Source organism: Saccostrea cucullata, unplaced genomic scaffold (genome assembly GCF_032062105.1).
Source record: "Saccostrea cucullata isolate Sc308-1 unplaced genomic scaffold, CSIRO_AGI_Scuc_v1 ctg1305, whole genome shotgun sequence".
Classification (NCBI taxonomy): Eukaryota; Metazoa; Mollusca; class Bivalvia; order Ostreida; family Ostreidae; genus Saccostrea; species Saccostrea cuccullata.
In genome coordinates, this window is record NW_026921094.1 from 141711 (window position 1) to 167500 (window position 25790).

The 25790-nt window shown below is 33.5% G+C and overlaps 1 protein-coding gene across 1 annotated transcript in view; it reads right to left on the reverse strand.

Moving 5' to 3' along the window:
* Window positions 1-24202, reverse strand: part of LOC134259170 (uncharacterized) — an 80120-nt gene extending 55918 nt beyond the window's left edge. The window contains exons 1-2 of the mRNA XM_062741771.1: window positions 23995-24202; window positions 8234-8424 (exon numbers count right to left, since the gene is read on the reverse strand). Coding sequence (XP_062597755.1) covers window positions 8234-8342 — 109 coding nt within the window. The 5' untranslated portion in view covers window positions 8343-8424; window positions 23995-24202. The remainder of the gene's footprint in view (window positions 1-8233; window positions 8425-23994) is intronic.
* Window positions 24203-25790: the final 1588 nt, after the last annotated feature.

The following is a 25790-nucleotide window of genomic DNA, read 5'->3' on the forward strand; positions in this document are numbered from 1 at the left end:
GATAAACTAGGTTTATCGACTGTAAACTATAGTTTACAAACCGTAAACTATAGTTAACGATTCGTTAAGTATAGTTAACGATTCAAGTATGTCTGTAAAACTATATTTAACGGTCGTTAACTATAGTTTACGAATGCTAATCTAAGTTTATCAGTCTGAATAAAGCGTTAACAATAGATTTTGTTGATAAACATAGATTCACGTTTGTGAACTATAGTTTACAATCGTAAACTGTAGTTAAGAGTTGTTAATCATAGTTTCACAAATCGTGAAACTATATTTATCAGATCGTTAACTATAGTTAACGGTTTGTAAACTATATAGTTTACAAATCGTGAAACTGTATTTATCAGATAATCTATGTTTTGCGATCGCAAATGATTGTTTTCGATGTTAAGTATAGTTTACGGTTGTGAAACATAGATTATCGCGTTAACTATGGTTTGCAGATGTAAAATATAGATTAACGTTGTTAACTATAGTTAACAGTCTATAGTTTACAACCGATAAACCTAGTTTATCGACTGTGAAACTATGTTTTGCTCATTTTTGTGGATTTGGCGTGCCATATATATGATCGGCGTTTCTGAGTTCATTATTTCATTGATAAGGACACTGTCTGATCTTACAATCACGTATCTAGACATTCATGGGGAAACATGGAATCACAAAGTCTGCAAGAAGACCTGTTTAATTCTCTGTCTAATTTCTTTGATTTTATTACGAATTCTCTAAGGAGCAGATTGATTAATACACATACAACAAAAAGTACTCACAAAAACTGACTTGGGGCGTATATATGGTTTATTAATTTGATATTCTGACTGCTGTTCTAAGGGGACGTTGAACTATTGATCAGCAAACTTACAGAATGGTGGTATTACCTGACATCTCCTGCGAATTCGATCTATGACTGGATAATATTCCTATCTGTCCGTCTGATCGTCAAAAAATATTTAGCTGCTGACTTCAGGCCTACTATGTACATGTAGGTATCTTTGAGGGGGGGGGGGGGGCTATTCATGGTAAAATCTTAAAACTTTAAAACTTCGCCCATATAGGGCATACATGTATCATTAGGAAATTGAACATTGCCATCATTGTAGAATTAGTTAACGGTCCTCGACTTTGACGTCCTATTTTGGTACATGTACGTATATTGCTGACTATACCCTTTTATTTTGAAATAAAATTTTGAAAATGATCGATTTTGATCATATTCTTAATGAGAGATAGGTTTCAAAATTCAATATATGTAGTTTAAATACCAAAGTATATTCTTTAAAGTAACCTTGACCTTTGACTCTGAGAGTAACTTAACCTCTGCTGCGATTTTATTAATGGAAAATCTGCCTTAAAAACATAAGAAATACATAAGTTCATGAATCGGTCACATGCCATTAGATAGTATCATACATGATGATGTATGTGTTATCATGCTATTCAATAAATAAAACGTTCTTTGAAATGAGGGAATTTTATATTGCATTATTTTTAAGCACTGCGGTATTTTTCACAGTTTGGTGCTGCTGTTCTAAATATACAACCAACTAGTGCTAATTGTAACGGGGACCGTTACAGATGTTCCCCAAACGCTCCCCAACTCTCTTTTGGTGCCATATTCCCTGGAAGCTTCATTAAATAAGACACACTCGATGCATTTGAGACTTTAACTACGTTTACCCAGAAGTGTACAAAGTTAATTCAAATTTTAGCATTGCACGCGTGCGCATGTGAATGCATGTGTGTAATGACCATATCATCTTGTCAACACAATCTATATATTTTAATATACTAAATATTAAAGTATTTAATCCAAAAGTATTAAAAAAGATGCGCTCATTCAAGTGTTTTTTGGATTTTGCTCATTTCACGTGCACGCACGTGCATACTTGAGCATGGTGATCATACCTTCTTGTAGATGTCCGTTACATCTATCTATGTTCTAAATCCCACCCCGTTTGGTTGAAAACCAAGGGAGTTATAGCTGTTTAAAGTTTCAGCCAATCAGATTGCAGCGCACGTACATGCACGTGTATGCATGTGCATGGTGACCATATTTTCTTGTAGTAGACCAGTATATCTATCTATGTTCCAAATCCCATCCTGTTTGGTTGAAAATCAAAGGAGTTATAGCTATTTAAAGTTTCAGCCAATCAGATTGCAGCGCACGTGCATGCACATGTTTTCATGATAATTGCTATATATCAAGTTGTAGGATATTGTAATGCATGGCTATTTTCAAAATTTCAAAGGATTTCGTCAAAAAACAAGAAAGATATTGAGACTTTAGTTTCAGCCAATCAGAGCAAAGCGCACGTGCATGCGCGTGAGATCTTGCTATTTTGACCATGTCATATTGTCTATGCTTCTAATATATCCTTATGTTATAAGTTTTAAAGCATTTCATCAAAAATTTAAAAAGTTACACCAATATCAATTAAATCGGTCATTTCACATGTTGCACGTGCACGCTCTTGCAAGCACGTGCGCGCAAAATGACCTTCGTTCCGCAAATCTACATAACATGTCTACTGACCCTAAAAACATTTCACCTTAGTCGGATGTATAGTTTACGAGATCATTCCCGGACAAAAAAGTACCCAGGAAGAAGAAGAAGAAGAAAAATAATAATAACTAGATATGAAACTCGTTGCGAGCAACGAGAGGTCTTCCGTCCGATTCTGGAAAGAAAACGTAAAATCGAGCTAAAAATGAAAAAAAAAATTGCACACAAGGGGGATTGAACCCAAGTCGCCAGCAGGAAATTCCAAAGCACTTAATATTACGCTATCAGGACCTATACTCTAAATCTACTTGAATATATTATGGAAACAGTGCTTCTCTCTTAAAATTATGAAAGGTGGGTCACTATTCAAAATTTAGCGCCAAACGCCACGAGTTAATCTTGAGCCTTTTCTTTGGAATTTTCTATTATATAGGTGCGATAGCTTCAATGAAATTAAAAAAAGAACGCTCTTATAGCTTAAGATTCGAGGTTTAGAAAGTATATTTAACACATTTTACAAATTCCGTATTGTATATATGTATGTAACACTTAAGCGGTGAAACAGTTATGATTTTTTTTCAATTTCCAGTTTATCCCCAAAGTGAACCATCTCGATTAGTTAATCGAAAAAAGTTTAAACGTTTCGCCGAAGAATATGGCTCGCCCTACGACAGTCAAGGAATCAGATATCTTTTATGCTCAGTAACTTGAATCAGGTCTTTGAGACAAGAATGCTCAAATAAACTCCATGAAGCGATCTTTTAAAAAAAATTGTTTTCTTATATTTTGTTTTATTTATTAGTTTATTATGACACAAATGTGTATAGGAAAAACAATGGTTAAGATATATACTGACAATATTAATATTCTTTTTTGAGAAAGTATTATGCATAAGTATGATTTAAGATCTGTTTTTCCGTGATGCACAAAAAATATTAGGTATCGAATTTCATTTGCACATTTAGTCTTTTCTTTTTCTACTTTGAAAGCCAGCCAAAACCAATTATAGAAGACGTTGGTTTGACACAGAACTGCAACGAAACTACGACGTGACAGTCCAAGTACATGTACTCCTTTATATTTCATTTATTCTTATGTTACTTTCGTTCAAGCAAACGCTCGGCTGCCTCCGTAAACCCCTATTGCGAAATGTCGGCGTTGATTGAGACAGCCGCCATTTTGGACCCGCTTCAGATTTTTGAATGCTAATATCTAGAGTTTAGATTTATCAACATTCAAACAAATTATATAGTAAGCATTATGAGGAGGGTTTCTATTAACATACCAAAAATAAATGAAAAATATTGAAAAACAAAAAAGTTAGAAAATACGATTATTTTTAATTTGCATCTCGTAACGACCGGAAGTACTGACGACGCACAAAAAGGTGATTCTGCAAACCAGAAAGTCATGATCTATCATCTCCAATAAGTCTCCATATCATATACCTAGCCATTTTCGAAAAAAAGGGGCGACAAAATCGCATTTTAAAATCAGAAAATTGTCCATAACTTGGCACAAGAAGAGAATTTTCCAAATTTCTCTTCGGATGTAACAACTTCATATAATGACACATATTTGGTGAAAGTTTCATGAAAAACTGCTGAATAGTTTTCGAGAAATCGCCTGCACAAAATTTTGTCAAAAAAAAGAATAATAATAATAATAAGAACTAGATATGAAACTCGTTGCGAGCAACGAGAGGTCTTCCGTCCGATTCTGGAAAGAAAACGTAAAATCGAGCTAAAAATGAAAAAAAAAATTGCACACAAGGGGGATTGAACCCAAGTCGCCAGCAGGAAATTCCAAAGCACTTAATATTACGCTATCAGGACATCTACTCTAAATCTACTTGAATATATTATGGAAACAGTGCTTCTCTCTTAAAATTATGAAAGGTGGGTCACTATTCAAAATTTAGCGCCAAACGCCACGAGTTAATCTTGAGCCTTTTCTTTGGAATTTTCTATTATATAGGTGCGATAGCTTCAATGAAATTAAAAAAAGAACGCTCTTATAGCTTAAGATTCGAGGTTTAGAAAGTATATTTAACACATTTTACAAATTCCGTATTGTATATATGTATGTAACACTTAAGCGGTGAAACAGTTATGATTTTTTTTCAATTTCCAGTTTATCCCCAAAGTGAACCATCTCGATTAGTTAATCGAAAAAAGTTTAAACGTTTCGCCGAAGAATATGGCTCGCCCTACGACAGTCAAGGAATCAGATATCTTTTATGCTCAGTAACTTGAATCAGGTCTTTGAGACAAGAATGCTCAAATAAACTCCATGAAGCGATCTTTTAAAAAAAATTGTTTTCTTATATTTTGTTTTATTTATTAGTTTATTATGACACAAATGTGTATAGGAAAAACAATGGTTAAGATATATACTGACAATATTAATATTCTTTTTTGAGAAAGTATTATGCATAAGTATGATTTAAGATCTGTTTTTCCGTGATGCACAAAAAATATTAGGTATCGAATTTCATTTGCACATTTAGTCTTTTCTTTTTCTACTTTGAAAGCCAGCCAAAACCAATTATAGAAGACGTTGGTTTGACACAGAACTGCAACGAAACTACGACGTGACAGTCCAAGTACATGTACTCCTTTATATTTCATTTATTCTTATGTTACTTTCGTTCAAGCAAACGCTCGGCTGCCTCCGTAAACCCCTATTGCGAAATGTCGGCGTTGATTGAGACAGCCGCCATTTTGGACCCGCTTCAGATTTTTGAATGCTAATATCTAGAGTTTAGATTTATCAACATTCAAACAAATTATATAGTAAGCATTATGAGGAGGGTTTCTATTAACATACCAAAAATAAATGAAAAATATTGAAAAACAAAAAAGTTAGAAAATACGATTATTTTTAATTTGCATCTCGTAACGACCGGAAGTACTGACGACGCACAAAAAGGTGATTCTGCAAACCAGAAAGTCATGATCTATCATCTCCAATAAGTCTCCATATCATATACCTAGCCATTTTCGAAAAAAAGGGGCGACAAAATCGCATTTTAAAATCAGAAAATTGTCCATAACTTGGCACAAGAAGAGAATTTTCCAAATTTCTCTTCGGATGTAACAACTTCATATAATGACACATATTTGGTGAAAGTTTCATGAAAAACTGCTGAATAGTTTTCGAGAAATCGCCTGCACAAAATTTTGTCAAAAAAAAGAATAATAATAATAATAAGAATAATAATAAGAAACAATAGAATCACTATAAGGTCTTCCGTGAAGACGGAAGACCTTAATAATAATAAGAAACAATAGAATCACTATAAGGTCTTCCGTGAAGACGGAAGACCTTAATAATAACTAGTGTTAATTGTAACGGGGACCGTTACAGATGTTCCCCAAACGCTCCCCAAATCTCTTTTTGTGCCTATTTCCTGTAATACATTTTTTTATTTGCTCAGTGTCGAAGGATTTAATTTAAGAATATATATAAAAGATACAATGATATCAACTATATATCATTTAACCTTTTGCATGCGCGCGCATGCATATGCAAGATGATCATGGCATGTTGTCTGAAGAATTCCTGAGAATCAAAAGAAAATACTAGTAATACAGATATAAATGTTACTTTTTTCCAAGTATTTTAGTCATTTTATGCATTGCGCATGCGCCGTGCTAACATGTCCATGCATTCAATTTTCATAGTATCTTAATGTAGGAATCTATTACACCTATCCATATTCTAAATTTCATCCTGATTTATTGAGAATTAAGAAAGTTAAAGACATTTAAAGTTTAAGCCAATCAGATTGCAGCACACGTTCATGCACGTGCTTTCAATACAATTCTTATAAATCATGTTGTAGAACCTTCTAAAGTATGACTATATTTCGAATTTCAAAGTATTTCGTCAAAAAACAAAAAAGATATTGAGACTTTAGTTTCAGTCAATCAGAGCGAAGCGCACGTGCATGCACGAGAGTTCATGATAATATGACCACGTCATGTTGTCTATAATACTATTATATTTACATTTCCAATAAATTTCCCCTATGATTCCTTACAAAATAAAATGCAGTATATTTTCTCATGAAATACATTAGGTATATCACGGATAAGCATGAATATCTCCATTGTTACGTCATAATACCGCTCTTGACGTCAAAAAGTCAAAAAATATAGTGCACACTGTTTTGTTTTAAAAATGACAGTTGAACGGCGTAAATTTATGGCAAGTCATCAGAAAAATAATGTAAATATAAGAAATGAATTTAATTTTTTAAAGATTCATGAGGTATATGAACTACAACGCCTCGCGCCGGCATATTTATCATGAAGCGCGTTAGCGCTTCATGAAATATGCCGGCGTGAAGCGTCGTAGTTCATAACCTCATGAATCTTCAAAAATTAAATTCATTTCTTAAATATACTTATATCATTATTTTCAAAACATTCCATCAAAAAATAGAAAAGTTACGGCTACATCTGTAATATTGGTCATTTTACGTGTTGCGCGTGCGCGCTCTTGCAAGCACGTGCGCGCAAAATGACCTTGATTCCGCAAATCTACATAACATGTCTACTTACCCTAAAAAGGTTTTACCTACATCGGATGAACAGTTTACAAGATCATTCGCGGACAAATAAGTACCCAGGAAGAAGAAAAATAATAATAAGAAACAGAATAAAAACAATATGTTCCCCAACTTCGTTTGGGGAACATAATAAGAAACAGAGTAAAAACAATATGTTCCCCAACTTCGTTTGGGGAACATAATTAGACACCTAACAGAAGAGTTTGAAAGTTAATATCAATACACTACGAATTATTTTATCAATGCACTATTTATTATTCTTCGTTGATTCCATCATTTACTAATGAAACGATCATTGATGACATTTTTCCCTACAATTTTTTATTGTCCTGTTTTATACTTTCTTTCCGAATATGGAATACAAAAGCATATTGATGTATTTGATAATCAGGGAACAATCACCCAGTCCTGATTGATTGGTTTATTTAAAGACGAGAGAAGCTTTAAATGGGAAATATTTGTATCTGTGAAGGAAGACACGAGTTTACTTTTATAATTAGTAACCTGTCGCCCCCGCCTTCTGCAGTGTCATTACGAATGGTATCCTAATCAAATCTCGTTCTCAGCTTTATATCAGAGTTTACACAACAGATTATTTGTCGTCTGCGAATGACGTCATATTGATTGTCTTTTCTTACTTAGGATCCCAGTTGCCGTTTTTGGCTTCCCTTTTCGACCAATGCCTTTTGCTGACGTCGCTAATACCAAATTTCTTCCGATTATAGAAACAATGGAGTGATAGGGAGGGCATCTAATTAAAATACATTGTACCAAAATCGCCATGTTAATCTATATATCTATCAAGTGCAGAACACTACTTTTAAACAGGTGTTTGTGTATCTATCAACTCCCCATGAAAAGCCAAATCTTCGAAACTTTAGGACTTTGATCCCCCAAACAAAAATTTAACAAGTATAATATTAGATTAAATTCAAAATATTAAGCATTGACAAAACAGTTACACATGTACGTTTCCACTAACATAGGCATCATGTAAATGTCTAGAGGATAGCTGCAGAACCGTAGCTCAATAGCAATGGAACCTAAAACAGACACCTGCATTTCAAACACTTTATAAAAATTTCCAGGTTTCGTCTAGTACTCTATCTATTGTACTGAATGTAAAACAATTAGACCCGAGGACTTACCCAGCAGCGCCAGTCGTAGAGCTGACGCATTGTTGAGTTTGATGAATTCTCCGAATGAGCGATGAGTGAAATCGGCGTAACAGTGATGCTTAGAGTACCCAGACTGCATTTCTGACTAGTCCCCCAAAACACTTCTGTAAAACTCCAGCACCGAGCCCGACGTCATTCGTGGAGGTTAGCAGAGCGCGCACCTGTAAAGAGAGAGGGAACCAGCGCGTGAGTGTGTTTATGTTGTCATGTTAAAGTCAGACAACCTTATACACAGGTAATCAAATCAGTATCACTAACAGGCACTGATACACCATCAATTAATTGTCATTCATAATTAATGTCTTCTCAGCTTGAATGGAAAAAATGTGTGACTGTCAGAGAGTGAGGATAGAGAGGGGGAGCTCTTCAAAAGTGTTATTTACCTCTTTGTCAACATGACGTTTTACGAAAGGCATACCAGCATTATAATATTTTGAAGAAAATAGATACAGAGTTTTATTATTTTTCTTTATTTTTCCAACTATCTGATTGGCTCAAACTGGGTCACATGATCAAGTATAAAAAGTGTTATTATTTTTCTTTATTGTTCCAACTATCTGATTGGCACAAACTGGATCACATGATCAAGTATAAAAAGTGTTAGAGACTGGATGTTACTATTTCAAAAATTTATAAACCTGCTGTTTCTAAAATTGGAAACGTTCTTCTGTGAAGTAACAATAGCGCTGACGCCACAGTTGTCTTTATAGACTGGATGTTTCTAAAAACAGATACTGCAGCTGGTTTTCATTACTGTGACGTCATAATGCAATGACATAACAATGCTTTGTATGGGAAGGTACTGAGTATTATAAAAAAAGGATTTCAAGAACTTTCTTATTAACTAATAAAAAATAATAAAACAATTGTAGCCTTTTGATTCGGTACAATCCCTCGATATATAGACCTTAGAGAAAGCATATCGACCTCGCACTCGTGCTCGGTCGATATGCTTTCTCTAAGGTCTATATATCGAGGGATTGACCTCATCAAAAGGCTAAAATTGTATATTATTATTTTTCTTTATTGTTCCAACTATCTGATTGGATCAAACTGGATCACATAATCAAGTATAAAAAGTGTTACAGACTGGATGTTTCTATTTTAAAAATTTATAAACCTGCTGTTTCTAAAATTGGAAACGTTCTTCTGTGAAGCAACAATAGTGCTGACGTCACAATAGTCTTTATAGACTGGATGTTTTTAAAAACAGACACTGCAGCTGGTTTTCATTACTGTGACGTCATAATGCAATGACATAACAATGCTGTGTAGGAGAAGGTACTGCGTATTATAATGAAGAATTTTAAGACATTTCTAATTAACTGATAAAAATAAAAAAACAATTATAGCCTTTTGATTCGGAACAATCCCTCGATATATAGACCTTAGAGAAAGCATATCGACCTCGCACTTTGTGCTCGGTCGATATGCTTTCTCTAAGGTCTATATATCGAGGGATTGACCTCATCAAAAGGTTATAATTGTATATTACAGACTGGATGTTTCTATTTTAAAAATTTATAAACCTGCTGTTTCTAAAATTGGAAACGTTCTTCTGTGAAGCAACAATAGTGCTGACGTCACAATACTAGTAGTCTTTATAGACTGGATGTTTCTAAAAACAGATACTGCAGCTGGTTTTTCATTACTGTGACGTCATAATGCAATGACATAACAATGCCTTGTATGAGAGGGTACTGAGCATATTAGAAAGAAGGATTTTAAAACATTTCTTATTAACTGATAAAAATAATAAAACAATGGTAGCCTTTTGATTCGGTACAATCCCTCGATATATAGACCTTAGAGAAAGCATATCAACCTCGCACTTTGTGCTCGGTCGATATGCTTTCTCTAAGGTCTATATATCGAGGGATTGACCTCATCAAAAGGCTATAATTGTATAGTATCTTCCATGGCATTCTTTCCCATCTGAAATGTTCTTAGAGGTCTCTATTGCCTTGTTCTGATTTGTATCTTAGAGGTCTCTATTGCCTTGTTCTGGTTTGTATCTTAGAGGTCTCTATTGCCTTGTTCTGATTTGTATCTTAGAGGTCTCTATTGCCTTGTTCTGATTTGTATCTTAAAGGTCTCTATTGCCTTGTTCTGATTTGTATCTTAGAGGTCTCTATTGCCTTGTTCTGGTTTGTATCTTAGAGGTCTCTATTGCCTTGTTCTGGTTTGTATCTTAGAGGTCTCTATTGCCTTGTTCTGGTTTGTATCTTAGAGGTCTCTATTGCCTTGTTCTGGTTTGTATCTTAGACGTCTCTATTTGCCTTATTCTCAGTTTGTATCTTAGAGGTCTTGTTCCTGATTCGTATTGTTTAAATATAGACTTTTGAGCATGATTATAATTATATAGCCTAGTATTCAATATCTTCATATTTCATCTTCCGTAAACAAAAAAACCCTCTACGTCAGTGAATCTGTGTTCTAGCTTTCAGAGACCACTTTTGTGCTCATATGAGTGAGAACACACTACTTGAGATCTCATAATCAGAAAATACATATTAGTTCTGTCCTAAAATAATATTTTATTTAAATGGAATCAGAAGGTACACATATAAACAAACAGCGACCACAGATTTATTATTTTAATCCTTCCTATATTTCATTTATTTATTTATTAAGCAGTCTTTGCTTCAGAAATTTCAGATTGCTTGCTATTCCGTCTGCTAAATTACTATAATTATGCATACTAGTATCAGAAACTATCTTGTACAGTGTGTAGTTGAAAAAAAGTTGTTTGATACGTTTTATACCAAAGCATGAAGAATTGAAAATTTGTTTTTGAAAAAGTTAAAGTTTGAAAAATTATTTTACGCTATTTCCTTTAGGTACATGCCTGCATGTTATTTGCCAAAGTCAATGGAAACTAAGTTTTAATTATAGCAATTTATAACAAATTACCACAGGAAAATTAAAATTGTGATATTTTTTGGAGATTTTTTTATGCACCAATTTTGGCTCTTATCAAACCTTGTTCTTTAACTTACAACTGCAAGAGTGATTTGTATTTGCAATTGTTAATCACGAAATACCTGCTCCGAAAAGTTTGATAAATAGTTGATTAATATCTACCCGCGCGTAAGTGTTCGAAGGTTACATCAAAGTTTGTCAGAACAAGGCTGAATATCATAAATGTCCCCTCCGCCATAATTTGCTCTTTACACGTCCCTGTGATCCTTGGGATAAGTTGGTATGCTTTGTGAGTAGTATTTGTAGTAGTGATGTTTAGTGAGTACAATATAGTATTTGTAGTAGAGATCTGGAGGGATCAGACCCCGCGAGTGCTGACGGGTTACGCCAGACTCACTACAAAGATGTCTGTAGCCATTAGTTGTACTAGATACGTACATATCAGGGTTTGAACCAGTACACAAATCAAGACAGATTGTACTCACGTCAACCGCTACAACTGTTGATAGATCGGGGTTAAATTTGACATATCTCTCTCTCTCTCATCTATAGAAACTAAACATTGTAAAATGTGTTTTGCAATAATAAGTTAATAATGCATCCAAACCTTTTTTATAGGCGTCTACATATGAGTGAAAATTCTCGAGAGAGACGTTAAACAACACACAAACAAACTAACTTTTGATAATTTTCTCTTTCATTGATATCAGCGAAAAATCACATGATGTGAATGAATCAATGTTTTTGCCAATAAAGAATGAATGACTTTGAAACTAGAAACTACATGTATACTGATATGAATTGTGAGTTGGTTGGGATTTAAATTATTGCATATTATGTAAACAGTGTTTTAAAACATTTTTTCCTGTTTTACATGTTTCCATGAGACTTTTGGGGTCATTAGTGGTATTTGCTGAGAGGGAGACAGTACACCCTATATCTTTATGTCTAACGTTTGCGACATCACGCCAATAATTTAAACATCTCCTACACATTATATTAAAATTATGTTTAAGGATATTAATTACTGAGTAATTTTTAGCAATTTTAAAAGCACGGAAATTTGTGTTCGCTCTGAAAGTGTTATTAATCAATCTAAATTTGTAATTGAAAACTTCAAAATCGCGTGGGTAAAAAAAAAAGATTATTCTCAGACTTAAGTATGGTTTATAGCGGTGGGGCCTTGAGTGTAAAAGAGCGAAAATAACTGATTCCGCCCTAGTCCTTTTCTTTAGATGGTAATATACGGTTCGGAAGAACGTTGACAAGATTTAGATTTTGGAAGCTTTTCTTTAATAAGAAGGTATAAATCACAGTTATTGTAATTGTCTTGTAAAGCTCTACACAGGAAGAAGAAGTCAGGGAGGTGTCATTATATCCAGTTCGTGCCGCCTAATGAAGCAGAATCAGGGAATCTATTTCTATTTAAACTTTCTCTAAAAGCCATGTTAATAAAAGCTTCCTTAATTTTCTTTTTAAATTTTTTTTTCAATAAAGAAGCAAGGAATAGTTGACAAATTACCTTTATTAATTTATTTATTCAAATCATGAGTAAATTAGTGAATGTTTGCCTTGAACTTTGTCAAACGAATAAATGAATGAAAAATATTCGACTGGTACCAACTTTTATGCATGAACAAACCTTACATATTTTTATGGCGTCAAAATTTCTTTCAAATTCTAAGTAATATTTTACATGCAGAGATTGAGGGATTGAGTTCAATCTGCCCTTCGCATACTTTATATGCCTATATGATACATAAACTTTATTGGGTATATATAGAAACTGTCACTGCTATCCCAAGCTCCTAAATATTACTTCTCACAAAATCAATGACTGGACTAAAGGAGAGACTGGAAACACATTGTATTATATCGTATTAGGAAGTGAGGTGAAACTCCAAGAAGTTTTACAAAATTTAAAATCACATTTAAAAATAAATAAATAAACACGAGATTGAAACAGTACAGATCCAGACCACGGACCTCTAAAACATCAGAAGTGGGATCAGGTGCCATGGAGGAGAGAACATCCCCTGCCGACCTGTCACACCTGTCTCGTGCTCATTGTCATGATAGGACAGACAGAAAATGTGTAGGTGATTCAGTGTGTAAATAATGGACTAACAATTAGAATTCGACTGAACGATAAATTGTATTTACTGATAAATTCGTACTATCGACCATAGATTTTGTGAAAAATTTACTGTATACGAAAGAAAAATTTCTACGCAGAGCTTGCTCTTGCGTGTCGAATTAACTGGGGGATATATATATATATATATATATATATATATATATATATATATATATATATATATATATATATATATATATATATATATATATATATATATATATATATAATAAGAGAACTTTACGAAAGAAAAGATGAAGTCTTCACGTTTATCACATTTTGTTAGCTCTACTGGTCAGAGACCAGAAGAGCTTATGCGATAGTAATGCGTCCGTCGTCCGTCCGTCTGTCTGTCTGTCTGTCTGTAAACAATTTTTCAAAATGCTACTCCTCCTACAGTTTAGGTCCGATTTCAATATAACTTGGCACACAAGTAGACTACACTAAGATACATAATTCTGTGCATCGGTTTTTGATTTCGATGAACGGTGTTGCCGTGGTTACTAAAAATAGAAATTTCTGTGAAATTCTTTCAAAATGCTACTCCTCCTACACTTTTGGTACGATTTCAATATAACTTGGCACACAAGTAGACTACACTAAGATCATAATTCTGTGCATTGGTTTTTGATTTTGATGAACAATGTTGCCGTGGTTACTAAAAATAGAAATTTCTGTGAAATTCTTTCGAAATGCTACTCCTCCGACAGTTTTGGTCCGATTTCAGTATAACTTGGCACACAAGTAAACTACACTAAGATACATAATTCTGTGCATCGGTTTTTGATTTCGATGAACGGTGTTGCCGTGGTTACTAAAAATAGAAATTTCTGTGAAATTCTTTCAAAATGCTACTCCTCCTACAGTTTTGGTCCGATTTCAATATAACTTGGCACACAAGTAGACTACACTAAGATACATAATTCTGTGCATTGTTTTTTGATTTTGATGAACAATGTTGCCGTGGTTACTAAAAATAGAAATTTCTGTGAAATTCTTTCGAAATGCTACTCCTCCGACAGTTTTGGTCCGTTTTCAATATAACTTGGCACACAAGTAAACTACACTAAGATACATAATTCTGTGCATCAGTTTTTGATTTCGATGAACGGTGTTGCCGTGGTTACTAAATATAGAAATTTCTGTGAAATTCTTTCAAAATGCTACTCCTCCTACAGTTTTGGTCCGATTTCAATATAACTTGGCACACAAGTAGACTACACTAAGATACATAATTCTGTGCATCGGTTTTTAATTTCGATGAACGGTGTTGCCATGGTTACTAAATATAGAAATTTCTGTGAAATTCTTTCAAAATGCTACTCCTCCTACAGTTTTGGTCCAATTTCAATATAACTTGACACACAAGTCGACTACACTAAGATACATAATTCTGTGCATGGGTTTTTGATTTCGATGAACGGTGTTGCCATGGATACTAAAAATAAAAGTTTCTGAGAAATTCTTTTAAAATGCTACTCCTACAGTTTTGGTCCGATTACAATATAATTTGGCACACAAGTAGACTATACTAAGATACATAATTCTGTGCATGGGTTTTTATTTTGATGAGTGACAAGGATCATTTTTCTATTTATTGCTGTTTTAAAGTTTCAAGTCCCAACTGCTACTTTTCTCTTCCTTTGGTTTAAGTATAAACCAGTAGAGCTACAGTCTCGACAGAGACTTCTGGTTGTAAGTTTACCATGAACGCCTTTTTCTAATAAAATATCAAAATATGAAATAGATGTGTCAGACTGTGGTATTTTTTAACTAAAATTTTCAAAATAATAAATTCTTCTTCATGTATATAAATGCAAAAAAAATGGCAAAGTTGATATCTGTCGAAATTCTGACAGATTGTTGAAAGACAAGTTCAAAAATCTACATGAATATTAATTGTCAATCGAAATCTAGCATGTTTTTATTAAATCTACTTCAGAGTACTTGTACGTACCAAATAACGTTTTCGTTTCAAGACGGTAAAAAAAAATGTATTAACGTTTTCAACTGCTTTCTCTCGTTGTAATTTTATTGTGATATGCTGATTTTCGATGAGTGAAACATATGGAGACAACAAACAGTATTCAAAATCAAAAGTCCATTAAACAATATAACATAGGAGCAAAGCAAACACGGGCCTCCAAAACATCAGAGGTGGAATCAGGTGCCATGGAGGAGTGAGCATTCCCTGCCGACCGTTCACACCCGCCATGTGCTCCTTGTCATGATCGGGAAATAACGGAAAAGTCGACAATTCAGTATCTATATAATGAACTAACAATTAGTGTGAAAAACGTCAGTCAGTATTTGACTTAATGATAAACTGTATTTACCGACAAGGTCATTGTATCTACCATAGAACTTAAAATCATGACTTTAAACGGGACTTCTGATATTCTTGTTTCAGTAACTTGTTTGTCAATAAGCTACCTCGTTTTAAAAATTGTTCATACGTAGAACATGCTCTTGCATATCGAATCAACTGAGAGGTGTAAATCCCGTATGTTGATGAAGGTATATTGTATAAGTAAGAGAAGTGTTTTCTTTACGTTTAAGATTTTGGACAAAGTCTGTTTTGGATGAATGCAAAATTAGGTCTGCTTATAACAAAGCGCAATTGGTACCTATGATAATTCTAATAGATTTTTGGAAAACCCAGTCTTCAAAATCCACATAGATATTGACAATCAGAGACACAAGCACCTTTTTTAATATCAACTTCAAAGTACTTCTGTAAACAACCAGAATGAAATTTAAAAAAAATAATTTTTGCAAATGACCAATGAAAAGGTGGGTAAATTTTACGAGTTTCATTTTTATGCATAATGGGCTTCGCCCGTTATGCATATAGACCCATAGGATAATTTTATTCGCTGGTAATGCGATTGAACACACGTTATTAACTATCGTTTATGTCTCGTTATACCCAAAAACCCAGAAAGTGATTCCTTTTAAAAATCATCTGCATATGGTGTTTATAACCCCATCTTGTTCGATGCTCAAGAGCTGATGCCTAAACAATCTATTTTTGACCGAAAGACATAGACTAATAAGTTGATGTTAGAGTTTTTTTTAAACAAACTCGTAAAAATCAGTCTTTCTTAAATGGATGTAGAATGTAGCATGGAGGTATTAGTAGAACACAGATTCAAAATATTTCAGAGCAGATCACTCCATCAATATTTTGGCACTCGCCCTGTGACTTGATATTTTTTCTAAACATGAAATGAAGATATTTTCACTTCAGTAAAATTAATTACTTTAATGCATTCCGTGCCAGAATAGAACAAATGGAGGATTCTATATTCCTGAAGTGAATGCACCCCAGGCATACACCGGTATCTAACTGATGTTGTAACACTCAGGATCAAAGCAAGCAGAGCAGGATCCTAGTTTTAATTCCTCAAGGATTAAAGTTATTTGATCCTAGGATTATTTTAGTTCGTGCGTACTCACATGACAAATGTGGGTGAAATCCTCCCTCGGAATAATACACTAAACACTGTATCAAATCAAGTGAGCGTAATATCAGTGAAATAATACACGTGTAATGCCCATCTCCATGATAGTTTTATAACATTTTCACAATATGTTATTCAGTAATAAATGTTTAATGGATTTTTCGACACGTTATTTAGGTGAAGGAATTTTTTGTATCAATTTGTCGACACGATATTTTTCTGTCATATTTGAAATTTTTTATGAACTACGATTCAGTAAATCAAAAAAATTACAGTTGAAACGACACATTCCAACTACCTCATTGTGAGATGACATTTAGAAGTTTTATTCATTTACTGCTAATCAGATTACATCCATTATGTGGTTGAGTGGGTGTTATGCTCGCTGGAACACTCAGCACTCTTATTGAGGCTTTATGTGACGGATTCCTGGCGAATGTCATTAAATCATATCTGTAGTCGCAGAAACAATCACAGAACTCCCAAACTACGTTATATTCATTCAGTTTTCAAGTTTTTCTGCTGAAACTTTTAGTCAAAATTGATCCAATGTAAGAGGTTGGTAAAAAGGAGAGGGTAAGTTTTGATGTTTCCAAAAATGACACCCTACGCTTTGCAATTTAGTTCCTCTGTACTAATCTAGAACCAACAGTAGGTTTATACGCGAACAAAACCACTAAAGCGATTCTAATTACATGTATTAATTTTTGATACTCAGGTAGGCTTTTACGCATCGAATCATTTTGGAGACATAATAAACACCTTATTCAAGAAGAAGTGGAATATCTACTACATGCATTGAGGAAGAGGATGTATCAATTCTTTAACCACAAGTCACTTTTTCTTTAAATTTTAATTCATCACACTGAGTATGTCAGAGATTTGGTTTAAATTAAGGATACAGGCATGGGCAAAACAATTGTTTAGCGCATAAGGGGTTTCTGGAAGGAATTCTGAGATCTATGACTATATATTGGTAGATACCTAAAGCGCATAAAGGACGCATTGGAAGTTCTTGAAATCACATAGACCTAGTGAAAGAAATTCCAAGAGGTACATAGTTTATGGCGGGATTTCTAAACGGATATATGACCAATTAAAATATCAAAGAGAGCTCACAAGGGTCAATTTGAAATTCCAAAACATTCAGTCTATGAGAGAGTCGAATACTGACTCACGTTTTACATGACGAGGAGCACATGCCGAGCGTGGCAGCTCGACAGGGGATGTTTCCTCCTACATGGCACCTTATTCCACCTCTGATGATTTTAGAGATCCGATGTGTATTATATTAATGATTTTTTATAGCTTGATTAATGTTTGTAATCTCAATATTTCATACAGGGCCTATGGCAAATTTTGTGACAGCACGTAGGGTTTTTCAAAGAATTTCCGAAACAAGTAGGGCCAGTGATAATTTTTTATGAGAGTATGCATTATTGACATACAACGTCAATATATCGAATTTTCAGGAGAACGTCTAAGAACAATGACAGAATTTCAAGACCTTGCAGGACTTTTGAAAAGATGTTCTGTGACATTTCGGGTTGACTGTGGAATTTCAACGCTCATTTATAGTACCAATGGCATAACTTTACATAAGAGTGTTGGACTCCTGAAAAAATGCTGGGGCATGTGGGGATGATCTAAATTTCCAGAGAGCAATGGTTTCTTAAAGAAATTTAAGACATTGATAAAAAATTTTGAGATCATGTAGAGTCATTGATCAATAGTGGTTTTGAGCGCATTCTCAAATAGAGTCGACCATTAGAAGTTTAAAGTGCATATAGGCTTCTGAAAGATTCATAGTGCTGATTATAGAATTTCAAAAGATAGAAAATAAAAAAAAATATACCTGACCAAAGATAAAATTTCAGATATCATACGTTGCAAGTGAAATAATTTCAAAGACCATATCAGGTTATTGGCAAATGACCAAATATTTAACTATGTCAATAGTTAAATTCAATATGTGGTAAGCATCGTAGTTTCCAACAAATGATGAAATTTCAGACACTTTATTCCACACTGAAATACTGGCAAGTTTAACAACACATCGTCTAATAAGGAATCTTTTCCCTGGTAACTGAGTTAGAAGTGGAATTTCATACTAGGTACGTACACCTTAAACAGGGCCAGTAGTTAAATTCAGTTTCAATTCACCTAATAAACATTAATTCCGCTATTATCCTCTACAGCCAAGGACGTGTAGTGGTAGGCAATCGAATGAAATCCGAGCCATATTGATTTATTAAGGATCTAGATATCTCGGTGTGCTAAATGATAAATGTCTCTGTGTAGTCCACAGATTTCTCGTTTGTTGACATCAAAGACGAGGGGATCCCACGGCATTTCCTGTACTTAACAGAATATAACAATTGTGATGTTACACCAGAGTGTGTAATCAAAACTCATGGCGTTAACTACCCACAAACCAAACACCGGGTCATCCTCCGCACAACTCTGTATAATGGCTTTATTTTGTCCTGCATTTCATCTTTTCATATTTTTTTTTCCTAATTCTTTCATAGTAATATTGAAAGTACCTTATAGCATGGTTGATGGTAGTAGTAAACAAGATAAAAATTAAGTATCAATTGATATTCAACTTAAAGTTAAAAAAAATTCTGCATGTCCAAAAGAATTTCACAACCCTCTTTTGAGCATTAAGGTTGCATTGGGATAAAATTTTATTCTTTATGCAAATTTACCATCTTTAAAATTAAACATTTTTTCACAGAGATTTTCTACACATTAAGACGTCATGTCGTTGCCTTTTTCATGTTGTTCATTGTTTCTAATAATAAGTAATAAAAGAAGTAGAGAGCAGCAAGAATATACTATAAAGTACAGGGTAGCTTGGATGTTGCCTTTTGGTTGTCATAAAATATTCGATTTTTAAGATCAAAGAAAATGTATCATATACGAACCGCCAGTTGTGGTTTGTTTAGTTTGCTTACAGTGTAAATTACAATAAATAATCCACAATGTCACAATAATAAACGATTACTTACTTATTTTAATTTTTACACAACTACATAACAGCATTCAAAAAATCTGGTTAAAGTGGTATTATTTATTAGAAATCAGATCATTAAACTGTATTCAATAATTCAGAAGTGAAAAAAGAGTTAAGATGGATTACAAGATCTACTTGTCCCTTCTGACAAAGCAGGTAACAACGTTGTCTTTTTTGTAAGTCTCATGACACAGATTGTTTTATAAATTAAATGTATTTTAGAGAAACTGGGATTTAATTTTACAAGTGCTAATCCTATCCTTAACCACAGCTCCCTTTTAAAGGAGCAGATTATTCAAATTTCATATATCAGTTTTAAATATTTCTAATATTCCCAACAACCAAAATGAATTTGAATTACCATATCTAAATTTGATTCCGAAACGCCATAAAAAAGCCATTCAAACAAAGATACTAGTACATGTGCATAGCGGGTTCCAGTAAATGTTCTACCACGCCTCTTTGTTTCTCTCCTTACTGAAATATTAACAGTAGTAAAGGAGAAACTTCAAGAGTACTGTGCAACAATTTATTCGAGAAGAAGTGTAAATCAGATGTGGATCTGAAAAATTCCAAGGAACATGTAAAACAATTGAAATCACAAAATTTTACCTAGATCAACAATATAAGTACTTTTCAACTTTATACACAAATATTCTCCACGGTAAATAAGTCCAAGCTTTTTGATGTCATTGACAACTGCTTTTCCAATAAAAATGGAACTCGTAAATCTACTCATATTGTCATTGGTCATTTGCAAAATTTCTTTGTTAAAAAAAACCAGTCTGATTGTACACAAAAGTACTCTGAAATTGATATTAAAAAGATGCTTGAGTTTCTGATTGATAATATCTATAATATTTTTGGAGGCCAAGTCTTCCAACAATCTATGGAATTCCCATCGGTACCAGTTTGGCCCTGTTATTAGCAGACCTATTTAGTGTTCACACGAAGCAGAAATTATATATGTGAAAAAGAAGAAAAAAAATGAGTTTTGTGGCCTTCCACTCGACATTTAGATATATCGACGACGCAATTTGTCAATTTAAAATTGTTATTTACATTCTTATGTCGACACGATATATCCCAGTTAGCTTGAAATAATAGATACCACAGAGTCTGATACATATGTTCCATATTTTGATATCTTACTAGTAAGAGGCGTTATATACATGGTATATTTACATATGCATAAAATCATATTATAAAATCATAATAGCTATACGATAAGCATGATTACATTAACTTTTCAATCGTCAACTCCCCTTGCGTATGCAGCAATATCACCTATTTTAAAAGGTCCAAAATATAGGAAACTCCGATCCTTCAACAGGCGTCGGAATTTCATCAATACAATGTATTATAGATTCTGTTAGAGATTACGCCAGACGATGAGCCAGAAATGAAAAAGAAGACGTTGACACTTTCTCAGAATGGATTGAATGTCTCAGATCCATGTTAAAATCGCGTATTAGTAAATAAGATTGAGGGGCAATATGAAAAACCATCTATCCTTCAGTATTCAATAATCAAGAAGTGAAAAAAGATTCAAAATTAAAAATTCCAAGGAACTTTTGGACAATTTGAAATCACAGGAATTCACCAAAATCAACAGCTTAAACACTAACGAATTTTCAACTTCATATACAACCATTCCTCACGATAAATTAAAGTCCAGGTTTTTTGATATCATTGACAGCTGCTTTTTCAATAAAATGCGAATCGCAAATATACTTACCTTGTCATTGGTCATTTGCAAAATTAATTTCTTAAAAACATTCTGATTGTACACACAAGAACTCTGAAGTTGACATCAAAAAGAGGCTGGAGTTCTTGATTGACAACATATATGTTGTTTTTGGAGACCAGGTCTTCCAACAATCTTTTGCAATTCCCATGGGTACCAATTGCGCCCTTTTATTAGCAGACCTATTTTTGTATTCATATGAAGCAGAATGTATGCAAAATCTTTAACGTAAAAAAGAAATCGAGTGCTGTGGCCTTCCACTAGACATTTAGATATGTCGACGATGTATTGTCAATTAATAATGGTAATTTTCATTCTTATGTCGATACGATATATCCTGGTGAGCTTGAGATAAAAGATACAAGAGAGTCTGACACATCTGTTTCATATTTCGATATTTTATATAAAAAAGACGTTGATGGTTATCTAACAACCAAGCTCTATGATAAACGTGATGTCATACGCAACGCGCGTAGTTTGAACTTTACTGGATTCTTCCCTGGAGTTGAAGAGTTCCACTAAACGAAGGACCTGTGTGCAATACTTTTAATGTCTATATATGGATTTGTACATCTCTTCTAAAACAATTTTTGATGAAAAAAATCTGTAATTTATGTTTTGTAATTTTTGTACATTTTTCTATGAATGATGCAAAATTTTTCACAATTTTATATCTTTTCAAACCCCCTGGTAACGCATGCTGATTTTTTGACTAGGAACATGTAATGGTATTATAAGTTTAAATTTATAATATCTTAAAAAATCATCAGTAGGTAAGGTACCTTGCGTATGTCCTTAACTTTCGTCAACTTCCCTTACTTATGCAGCAATATATCTTCATCATCTGCATACGGAGTTTATATATCTCAGTTGATTCGATACGCAAGATTATGCTCTACATATGACAATTTCTAAAACGAGGTAAATTATTAACAAACAAGTTGATGAAACAAAAATTTCAGCAGTCTCGTTTAAAGTCATCATTTCGTAAGTTCTATGGTTGATACAATGACCTTGTCAGGAAATACAATTTGTCTTTGAGTCAAATGCCGACTGATGTTTTTTATACAAATAGTTTGTCCATAACATATAGACTGAAATGACGACGGATTTTTTCGTGATTTTCATTACAAATAGCACACAGCCAGTGTGACCGGTCGACAGGGGATGATCACTCCTCCATGGCACTTGATCCCACCTCTGATGTTTTGGAGGTACGTGTTTGATCTGTTCCTACTTTGTTTTGTTTAATGGACTTTTGATCTTGAATACTGTTCGTTATCTCCATTGTTTCATACCCCAATCACCTGTTTACGGGATTTTCCCGTTATTTTTCGATCATGACAAGTTTTGTTTCATCAACTTGTTTGTCAATAACATGTAAAATCTGTATGCAGGTGATGGGACAGTAGAAAATTTGAAGTCATAATTAAGCAATAATTAAGAGTCGAGAACATTGAACATGTGACATGAAGTAATACGAATTCGTATTACTTGTTTAGAACAATTATACTCAATACAGTGATATGTAATAAGTACAGTGTATGTATGTATGTAATGTGGAGCAATGAGAATTAGGTACAGGTAATTCGGATTAGTATAGGTGATGTCAAGTATTAAGTACAGGGTACCCGCTGAAACTAAACATTATATCGAGATGATGGGAGCTAGGACCGGAATATATACATATCTATCGATCTGGATGTACTTTACTGCATACCCTGTTCTGATACCCCGTTAAAGCCGGAGTTACCCGGTGTTTATACACTTTACACGTACGTGTGTACCCTTCTACGACTTGTATCCCCGACCAATCAGCGCTCACACCATTCCTCAGATCGACTTACCAAATATTTGATCACAAAACTGACCAGGAAGAGAGTAATTAAATGTTGACTTACAAATTCACTCTCCTTTTAAATTAAAAAGCAATCAATACAAAAGTTGGAGTCTATGTTTGCTAAAACATTTATTCAGAATATTAATAAAAGTGTAGCACATTTTCTAAATCTGCTAGTGTTACTAGTTCCTTGCAGCATTTTCATAGCTATGTCTCTCTAAGTTAAAAATTGTTTAAGGTTCCTAAAAAATATATAATTTTTCTTAAGAAATTGTCGTTGAAGAACAGGTATTTTAACAAGATTCCTCACAAAAAATTAAGGGTACCTTACCAGGCATTTGGACAAGATACCACAGGGTCATATTACTTATATAACCTTTATTGGTGATATTCTGAATAACCTATATTACAATTTTTGGTCTTCTTATATTTAAAATATTTTGAAAACAATGTAGAAATCAGAGGAGAATGACAAATATGAATATTTTTTTTTATATATGATACCAAGAAATATTAAACATATATTTGAGGAACGTGTCGTCTGACCTTAAAATATTGTAAAAAGTACAAATGAGATTTTGATGCATACAAAATATACATACCTCAAATGATGTACAACTCCTGGTGAAAATGTCAGAGAAAGCGTTATTCCACAAATTAAATGCACGAAATGTTCAAACGACAGGAAATTAGGGGTCCCACAAAAACGAATCTAATTACGCATCTCATCAGGTTCTCCTGGCTCGCTGTACACTGGTAAAATTGACAGAAGATCAGGCAAAGCGAACCTAGTAATGTGATGTTAGCTAATTCTCATCTCATCTAGCGTGACGAGCAGCTTCACGGATCAAGGGCAGCACGCGCTCAGACTCCGCCCACCTCACAGCCGGGGTAATACACACACCATTACACACGCAGAAACAATACATAAATGGTGCTATCCATAAAAGAGGCATTATATAAGCTAATACACATATCGATTCAATTTTTACCTGTTAAATCAACACTTCTCTTGGGGAAACTGGGTTATTATAAAAGTCTTTGAAATTTAAACAAAAGCTTCCATATGTTTAACGAAAAAAAAATTAATTCAATTTACAAACAGTAGAGCCGTGCGTTTGGTTAATTTTTTTTTTTTTACAACTGACATTGAAAAGAAAACTCCCAGAATGCGGATGCCATTAGAAACATGCAAAAAAAAAGAAAAGTAACATCCATTAAACAGTAAAACTTCAGAGGTTTGCTACGACAGACATCAATCTGTTTAAAAGTTCGTCATTGATTGTTCATCTACCACTTCTCGTGCTGTTTGCTGGTTAACCGAGAGACGCAGGAGACGAGAAACGTATAGCTTCTGTATTGGACATAAATTCGACATTAAATATTTAAATCTCTGAAAATTTTACAAAAGGACTTCACCTGCTTACATATATGTATATTATAACTATCAAAAAAGTTTTCAAAATTCACGCTTTTAAATACAGATAATTTCTAAAATTGTTGAGAAAAATTGGGAAATTGGTCTCTTTTTTTTTAGAACAGCGAAGGTATAATGTCTATGTCCATTAAAATTGAGAAAAGTACAATATGACACTATAAAAAATAAAATTTTAATGTTTAGGATCACGAATGTGAATGAATTTAGTATACATGTACATCTGTTAAACAAATGCCAAAACATTTGGTCGCATACTATTGATAAAAAATGATAAATTTAATGCCTACTAAAATGCCTACTCACTATAAATGCTAAAAATGTCTTTATTTTGAAGTTTAACATTTTTTACTTATGTCTGATTTGTCTAAATTCGATCTGATATGACTGTGATAATGCCTTTTCAATTCAGAAATATTACTATATTTATTGTGTATGAAAATAAAAGCATACTATTATAAAATCTACAACATTTAAACAAAAGCAAGTAAATCATTATCGTCTATATGATTTTACTGCAATGTTCTTTCAGGAGTATAAATCTTTTACAACAGATGTTAAGAAATCGAAAGCTTTAATGGCATGTCTTTACGACATTAAGTTTTGTACCATTATGATGAGAGCGTGTAATCTGGCTATAACAATACAATCTTTCGGACACATTTCTTTATACATGTATACATTATCCCGTTTTCAAAAGAGATTGTCAAGATTCATACAGGTTTAAAGAATAGAGAACAAAACTAGTCAAAGATAATCTAGCAACAACAAATAATTCAGTTTGATGGGGTCAAACATCTTTGTTGTATGGCATCAATACTAGTATACAAAAAATGCATATTGTGCATGATACATTTTTTTTCCTTTTTGAATTGTTTATCGTTTTATCGATGTGTAGAATGTTTAGACAGTTGTTTAGCTTATTACATCCTTACTTTAGATTGTACGGTATAACAAGAGGCC